Consider the following 8,876-nt stretch of genomic DNA (forward strand, 5'->3'; position numbering starts at 1 on the left):
CTAACAAAAGAAATGAACAAGTAAAATTACTGAATATTTTCAAACTGATTGTTGTTTTTGCTTTTTGTATTGGGTATCCCTTATCAGCCAATTTTTATTATCCTTCTCATCATCTTAATGAAATTATTTTTTTATTACAAAAGAAAATTGAAGCGATTATACATTTATTTACCTTTTCGCAGGTGAAAGATTTTTTGTATATTTTATTTTGCATTTGAGTTCTGAACTTGTATATGTGATTAACTCTTCTGACATGTTGTAGAGGGTAAGCAAAGGGAAGAAAAAATTCAACATTGATCTCACACCATTTCGTGAATAGTAAAAATGGTAAGACATTTTTCATATTTTCACTCATTTTGTTTTTTGATAATATAGATGATTTCTTAATCCTTTCTCTCTTACTAATGAGAACTACTAAGAAGCATGCAATAAAAAGTGACACGTTTTTGGAACCATCAAAAGGATGCAGAAGCAAAGTTTTTGCATATTGTTTAAAGTATCCTACAAAAGAAATGTGCAAATTATTTATTTTATTGGTAGAGTAATCCATGATGTTATAAATTTAGATTCCTCAAACCAAATTGTGAGAAAACTTCAAGCACAAGTCCAAACAAGTTTCAAATTACCAAAGTCTTCTAGAAATGCAAAAAATTATTCTAACATAAATACTCTAAATATATGTGTCATCTATTTTAGAGTGAAAATGCTTACATATTTTATTGTTTATACTAACATAAATTCTGATTTTGCAGGTGATGATTTCCTGTTATTAAGAATATAATTCTCTGAGGATTGGCCTTTATAAGATCAGATTGTTTTAAGGTTGAATGTTTCGATTATCTTTGCACCCCATCACAAGTTCAAGCCCTTATAAAGGAGAGCTTATCTTGAAAGAGAAATTATTTGAAGTAGTAACATATTCAATTATCATTTGTCACAGATTCTATGTAGCCTTTCAAATCATTGCTGTTTCTAGAAGAAATGTGGATCTAGAAAGTTAAGTATTTTTTGTAACACCTTAACTTTTAGCACCTTATAATCGTATTAAAAGCTTAGGCGTTATTAATCTACTTTCCTTTTATTAGCTATTTAATATTGGGCCTCTACACGTTAATTTGTCGATAGTTTTTCAGAAAAACGAAATTTCTTTTTATTTTGTTATATACTTCAAGCTCAGCTATGTCAGATAAACATATACTCACATAATTACTATTAATACATAATAATTGTTCATACAAAACTCAATTGCAACCCTATCCCTATGTAAAAACACTTTAAAATATCAAGGGTGAGGGGAATAAATCCAGAAGCAACTAGCCAAACAAGTCTTTTATTCGTCTGTAGCTTTCCGATTAGTTATCCCGTTTGTACCTTTGAAAAGGTTTTTTAAAAGATTTGGGGTGAGAACGAAGTCACACGTTCTTAGTAGGAACGTGAACTCTGTAATAACAAAGTAAATGCAAATAGTTAATTGATCAATTTTTCTACTTAAAACAGTTTTAAATTTCTTTCTTTAAATAACGCTACTTAACCAAAATCTTAGTAACATTAATAATTTCTCACCCCTAAACAACATTCCTCAATATCTAAATAAGCTAGCATCATGAGTAATATACTTAAATCACACACACAAATATCAGTCCTCAATACATTATTAAATCCACAGCATAAGTAAAATATCTAATCAAGTACACAAGCAAGTTACCAAAATAACAATACAATTACAAATAAACAAACATAATCAAATGCAGATACGCAAACATGATGCATGTTTGTCCTAAGCAGACCATGAGCTCATGCGTCGGTTGTCTACCCGCAACCTGACATTACTCGGAGTGAACCCCGAATATGGTTCCTTTACTATGTCAGTTAGACACCTTGGCGTCACGGTTACCCGTGTCAGTTTGGCCTCATCATAATAGCATTTTAATGTGCATCACAGTAAGAAACAGTACTATCATTTAGGCGAACATTCCCGCATTAGCAATCTCAGGCTATCAGTTAGGCGGACACTTTCGTTTTAGCAGTTTGGCGAAAGGCCCGTTTAACATATAATTCTCAATTATTTATTTCATTCTTTACTTCCCTTTTCTTCTCATCTAAGTATCCTTTCCATTCTTTAATTCCCACTTTCTTTTCTTTCCATTATGCCTCCACTTCACCTTACAGCTAAGCATACCTCCGCATCACCAAGAAGCTTAAAAGTGCCAGGCGTACCTCCGCATCACCGCTTAGCTTTAAACGTGTCCTAGGAATAACCTACACACCTTTGTTTAACTAAGCTCTTACATTTTGCCAAATTTGGATATATCCTTTGGGTCTAAATCAAGTTTTACACGTTTGGATTAGAATTAAATCCGATAGCCAACTTAATAAAATCTGCTGCCGCACTAAAGAGAATTTAGAAAAAAATACAAGCAGCTCTGTTTTTGATAAATCTATAATAAATTCAAATCTAATCCATTACTTCTAAATTTTGATGAGGATACACCCAACACCCTTAAATTTCAAAACAACTAAATTTCAGATTCATAGCGCCTCGTTTGGTTAATTGAATGTCAGTTGGAAGTGCTACCCTGTTTTTAGTAATTGGTTGTGAATTTTCTGCGAACAGCCCTGCTTCCAAGAAACATAACTAACTCTACAAAATAGCTATGGACATAAAATTTGTACTCAATTAAAATAGACTCACAAACTTCAAAATCCCTTTGGAAGCAACTCAAAATAACAAATAAATCAAAAGTTCTAGTGGCTGGAAGTTAATACTGCAGAACCAGAAAATCAGAAATTTCTGCAGCAACCACTAAATTTCAAAAATTCATATCTTCCAAACCACTTGGCCGAATCCTTTGAAATTTTTACAGAGAAATCTTGACTTCTTGAAGTTTGATAGAAAAATAATTTGGATCGTAAGTCATGTCTATATTGCTCTCAATTTTTATTTTAAGTTGCTGCCAATTATGCAGAAAATTCTGCATTAGGTAATCTAACAACCCTTCATACCAAATTCTATATTCAAGCCTAATATTCCTCTAAAACCACAATTCAAACTTTATTTTGACTAATCAAAATTACCAAAGTGACTAGCACAGTCCCAGGAGTTCAAATTCACTATTTCACCCTTTTCACAAGTGCACATATACTTAATTAACCATATACTTTTTCTGCACTACTATAAACATAACTTCTTTCCATAGGAGCTTAATATCAACCATACACATAGTAAATCATCGATCATCATCATTCGAGCACACAATAATTCATCAATCCATAATGAACCATCATTTATCACAAGCACATACAGCAACAAACTTAATATCCTATCTATCATATCTTTTATAGCACCACCAAACAACCCAAAAATCAATTTTCATCATATTCATATATACTCACTATCACCATAAATGATTATTTTAAATTTAAAATTATAATAATCACATTAATCATCTTTTTTTTAAATAAAATTTGAATTAAAAAAAATTAATTAAATTATTCTTAATAAGTTTGTTTCTAAAAATAAGGAGTCCAAATTATTAAAATAAATTAGAACTTTTTTCATATTTAAATTTTTAAAAATGCAGGTTGTTATATTTTTAATGTGTGATGTTTTTTCTTTATATATTAGGTTTCAAATTCTGTAGTTAATTATTTGAATGATTACTTTTAGCAATGCAAAACACAGCTAGTTTCTCTTGAATATTAATGGCGTGATTCTGCTTTCTATAATAGAATTACGCATAAAAGGTACATAACATTTGTGAACCTAAAACCCCTAAGGTTTTAACAATTGAAGGTTCATAACATTTTTACTAGCAATGAGCCAATTAGCTTGGAATTTTAGTTGGTCATGGCCAGGGAGAGCATTTGATTGTTTCGAGACGGGAGTAAGTGTTCATATGATGAATATATGTGCGGGAATAGATAACAGATAGTGCGATGATGCTGCTGATTTTTGTTTCTCATAGTGCTCTGAATTGTGTTTTTAGTTTGTGTTTTTATGTGTTTACTTGTTCTGTTTTGTTTGTTGCAAGATTGATAGATTTTTTTTTGAAATAAATAAAAAAAATATTGTTTCCTAAAACAAATTATTCCAATTTTAAATACTACGATATGTTTTATTATTATTATTATTATTTTTGTAGTTTTAGGCAAGTTCACCACACCTCCGGCGAACTTCACCTTGACTTCGGCAAATAAAAGCATGGTTGGTGGAGAACCAAGCTTAATACCATTATTTCATTCTTCTCTTTGGTTCTCATGTTGACATTTTTTCTCTACAATGTCAATCAATCCGTTGTTATCCATTCATTATGATGGTGAAATAGTGTATGATGAAGAAGGTTTTATCATTTTTAAGTCCGGACAACCAATAATTACGTAGATGACACCAGAAGTCAACTGTCTAACAACGTTGAAGAATTTGATATTGCGTTTCATTGGACAGCAACACACGAAAAGAGTGAAAAAAATTTACTACAGATATCCGACCGAAGTAGATAACAATTTGATTTATAAAAGGTATATTACACTTGTCTTTGTTAAGATGCTGTTATGTTTATTAGACCACGGTTCTGAGAAATTTTTCTGTTGTTTTGAATTAGGTATCAGTTACGTGACGACGAGGACATACGTCTTATAAGATCGTGGGACAACCGATGGACAAATGTTCATCTGTTAGAATTATTTGTGTTTTTAGTTGAGTTGGGTGGACGAAGACCATTTGCGGATACTGTTGATGACACATTTATTTACCTTTTAGCAGGTGAAAGATTTTTTTATGTATTTTATTTTGCATTTGAGTTCTAAACTTTTATATGTGATTAACTCTTCTGACATATTGTAGAGGGTAAGCAAAGCGAAGAAAAAAATTCAACATTGATCTCACACTATTTTGTGAATAGCAAGAATGGTAAGAAATAGGATAATAAAAAGGTTAAGGCCATATGGGTATGTAAGCTTAGTGAAACAAGGCCTCAATCATATAAGTGCATGCATACATCAAACAATGGATATATAGAATTAAGCAAGACAAAGATCATAATTATAGAGAGAACAACATACACAAAAAATAAAATATTGGTTGATAAAATACAACCAATCGAATAGGCTCAAAATCTCACTGGTTTTGTATGTTCAAGCTCTAAACCATGTTCCAATGTAATATTTTTCCAAACAAGTTCAATACAAAAATTTTAATTCAAATTAGTGAAATACCTAAAATAGTTTCTTGAAAAGAAAATCATTACTTCAACCAAGTAGTGGTAAAATATGCACAAAGTCTAACTATAATGCAATAAAACACGCAAATACAACAACTAACTACAAAGAAGAGTAAGAATTAGTGTTGAAAAGGAAGTAATGATAAGGAATAGATTGGGAGTTAGGGGTTTTATCACAATAGATAAGGATTATTCAATAAAGGTATACCCAAGACACAGCGGAAACATAAAAGATAGATAAGGGTTTTCCTACTAGACCTCTAAGAAATCTGTTCTTAGCAACCTAGGTCACCAGAAGGGACTCCCTACTAGACCTTCAAAAAACCTGTCCTTGACAACCTAGATAAGAGGGATGAAAATTGAATCACTCAATCTTCTCCATGCAACAAGCAAAGAAATCACTCACCTCACTTAATCACACTAAAAAAGACGTGCATAAAGCACTAAGGAAATTTTATTCATCAAAGTTGTCTAAATTGTCTCACCAAAAGGTGTTTAAATAGATCCCTAACAAACTAGCTAAAAGATAAGATAAGATAACTAATTTAAATCATATTTGATCTTATTGGATTAGATCAGATTTGATTTAAATTTTAAAATCCTAAAAATATGATAACTAATTTAAATCAGATTTAATCTTATTAGATTAGATCAGATTTGATTTAAATTTAAAATCCTTAAAAATACTACTAAGCTAATCAGAAGTAAATCAAATCTTCCAACAAACTCTAACAACAAAACAAACTAACACAAATGCCTAAAAATTCGAAAATTAATAATAAATTATGCCTCTCATTGAATTTGAAAAGCATTATTAGGCTTCTTGCTGTCCTGACTTAGCCCAATGGGTCTTATGAGTTGTCGCCCTTTCAGCACCACTGTTTTTGAGACGGACTCTTGGTCTTCTTGATGTCCAAGACTGGCATGGTACAATTCTTCTAGTATTCAGATCCTTGAATATGACAAGATTACCATTCTGCCCCTTAACTCCAAAATGACGAAAATGCCCTTCTAACCACGTATCAAAGTCCTTTATAAAGGAGAGCTTATCTTGAAAGAGAGATTATTTGAAGTAGTGACACATCCAATTATCATTTGTCACATATTCTATGTAGCCTTTCAAATCATTGCAGTTTCTAGAAGCAATGTGGATCCAGAAAGTTAAGTATTTTAATGTGTAATGTTTTTTCTTTACATACTAGGTTTCAAATTTTGTAGTTAATTATATGAATGATTACTTTTAGCAATGCAAAACGCAGCTAGTTTCTCTTGAATCTTAATCGTGGAGTTTCGCTTTCTGTAATGGAATTATTCATAAAAGAAACATAACATTTGTGAACTTAAAACCCCTGAGGCTTTAACAATTGAAGGTTCATAACTTTTTGACTAGCAATGAGCCAATTATTGAGGCTTGGAATTTTAGTTGGTAATGGCCAGGGAGGACATTTGATTTTTTGTTGTAGGGAGAGGTGTTAATATGATGAATATATGTGCAGGGACAGATAGCAGATAGAGCGATGATGCTGCTAATTTTTGTTTCTCATAGTGCTCTGAATTGTATTTTTATGTGTTTACTTGTTCTGTTTTGTTTGTTGCAAAATTGATGGATTTTTTTCCGAAATAAATAAAAAAATATTATTTCCTAAAACAAATTATTCCAATTTTAAATACCATGATATGTTTTTTTTTGTAGTTTTAAGCAAGTTCACCACACCCTCGACGATCTTCACCTTGACTTCGGCAAATAAAAGCATGGTTTGTGGAGAACCAAGCTCAATACCATTATTTTAATCTTCTCTTTGGTTCTCATGTTGACATTTTTTCTCTTCAATGCTAATCAATCCGTTGTTATCCATTCATTATGATGGTAAAATAGTGTATGATGAAGAAGGTTCTATCGTTTTTAAGTCCGGGCAACCAATAATTACTTACTTGACACCGGATGTCAATAGTCAACAACGTTGAAGAATTTGATATCGCGTTCTGTTAGACAGCAACACACGAAAAGAGTGAAAAAATTTACTACAGATATCCGACCGAAGTAGATGACAATTTGTTTTATAAAAGGTATATTACACTTGTCTATGTTATGTTGTTGTTTTGTTTATTAGACCATGGTTCTGAGAAATTTTTCTGTTGTTTTGAATTAGGTATCGGTTACGTAACGACGAGGACGTATGTTTAGTGGCCTGGTCGGAATATGCTGTAGGCCACTGAATTGACGCACAACCCGGTCAACTTGATGTCACTCGACGATAGCAAAGCAAAGGAGCGGACATACAATTGCCACCGAGGCTTCAACCTCAGCTATCCCCGGTGGAACTATGATGACAAGTCATCTTATGCTAGCTTTTCAAGCATTTTTCACTTGTTTCATTAGGTTTTATGCACTTTCTTGCAAAAGTGTGGCATCATTGAAAAAGAAGGAAAGCTAGGTTGGGTGAGTGAACCGAGCTTCACAAAGAACAAAAAGAGGAAGCAAGGCACAAAGCTCAGTTAACTTAGTGAATTGAGCATCAAAGAAAGCAAGGCAAGAGCATAAAGCTCAGTTCACTAAGTGAGCTTTATCGGGCTTCTTCAAAAATAAATTCAAAGCAAAATTCCAAGAAATGAAGCCATCAAGTTTTGAACTCATGAACCAAGGGAATGAAGGAGCGCTCCTTGCAAGGAAAACAAGCAAAAATTGGCTGAATTGCACTTAACAAGGTTCGAACCATGGAGCTGAGGTGCGCTACCTTTGTTTCCTTCACAAGGCAAAGTGGCGCTGAAGTGCTTCCACCAGGGTTCGAACCTGAGACCCCATTCCAGCAAACTAATGCTCGGCTCTCCCCATTCACCCAGCATTGTTGAGGCAGCACCAAAGCTAGGAGCGCTAGCAATTTGACATGGTCCAGGGAGCTTGTCACGCAAGGGAGGCAGCACCAAGGGAGTTTGGTGCGCAACACACAAGCAACATGGATGCTGGGCTCTCATGGATAATCGAGCATTGAAGAGCTGCCCAATAAAAAGCTTGTCACGCATCATTGACACGGCCAAGTCCCAGGGAATGCTGTGCTCTTGGTGACAACCGAGCATTGCCCTGGGAGTGGCATCCATGGGCCAAAATTCAACCAAAATTCCAATTTAATTCAATTCTTCACCAAATTAAAAAGCCCACTCCAAATTCTAAAATCCAAAAATAGGAAGTGTATAAATAGACCTTAGTTTGATTTAGAGAGCACCCTTTTTTTTCTTTTTACTTTTCTTCTACCTTTTTACTCTTAGGATTTTTAGAGACTTTAATTTTCATTTTGGAGAGCTCATTTTTAGATTTTAACTTTGGGTTTGGGGATTGAGAAGAGAATTGAATTCTCTTGCTCTCTGTTCTTACTTCTGCACTCTCTACTCTTTGTTTTGAATCTTGGATTGAGAATTGAAGAAATTCTGTTTCATTCTTGATCTGAGATCTCTCTTGTTTACTTTCTGCATAATTTCAAATAATTGAGAATTGAATCTGAGTTTTCATTTACTGCTTTCATCTCTCTTTCTTCTGCAATTTGCTTTCTGTTGGATCAAGGAAAGAATTGAGATCTGGACTTGTTCTCTAGTCTCATCCAACCCCTGAGATCTTCAATTTCTCTTTTAGTTATTGCAATTGAGCTGAATTTACTTTCTGTT

At 33.0% G+C, this 8,876-nt stretch overlaps 1 protein-coding gene across 1 annotated transcript in view; it reads left to right on the forward strand.

The window, feature by feature from the left end:
- The window catches only part of LOC107634061 (2-dehydro-3-deoxyphosphooctonate aldolase), a gene marked incomplete in the record, with an annotated part of 28,944 nt that extends 26,169 nt beyond the window's left edge, over nucleotides 1–2,775 (forward strand). Inside the window, 2 exon segments of the mRNA XM_021123943.1 lie at nucleotides 263–327; nucleotides 753–2,775. Of these exon segments, the coding sequence (XP_020979602.1) occupies nucleotides 263–319 (57 nt within the window).

This window comes from Arachis ipaensis, chromosome B01, assembly GCF_000816755.2.
Source record: "Arachis ipaensis cultivar K30076 chromosome B01, Araip1.1, whole genome shotgun sequence".
NCBI lineage: Eukaryota > Viridiplantae > Streptophyta > Magnoliopsida > Fabales > Fabaceae > Arachis > Arachis ipaensis.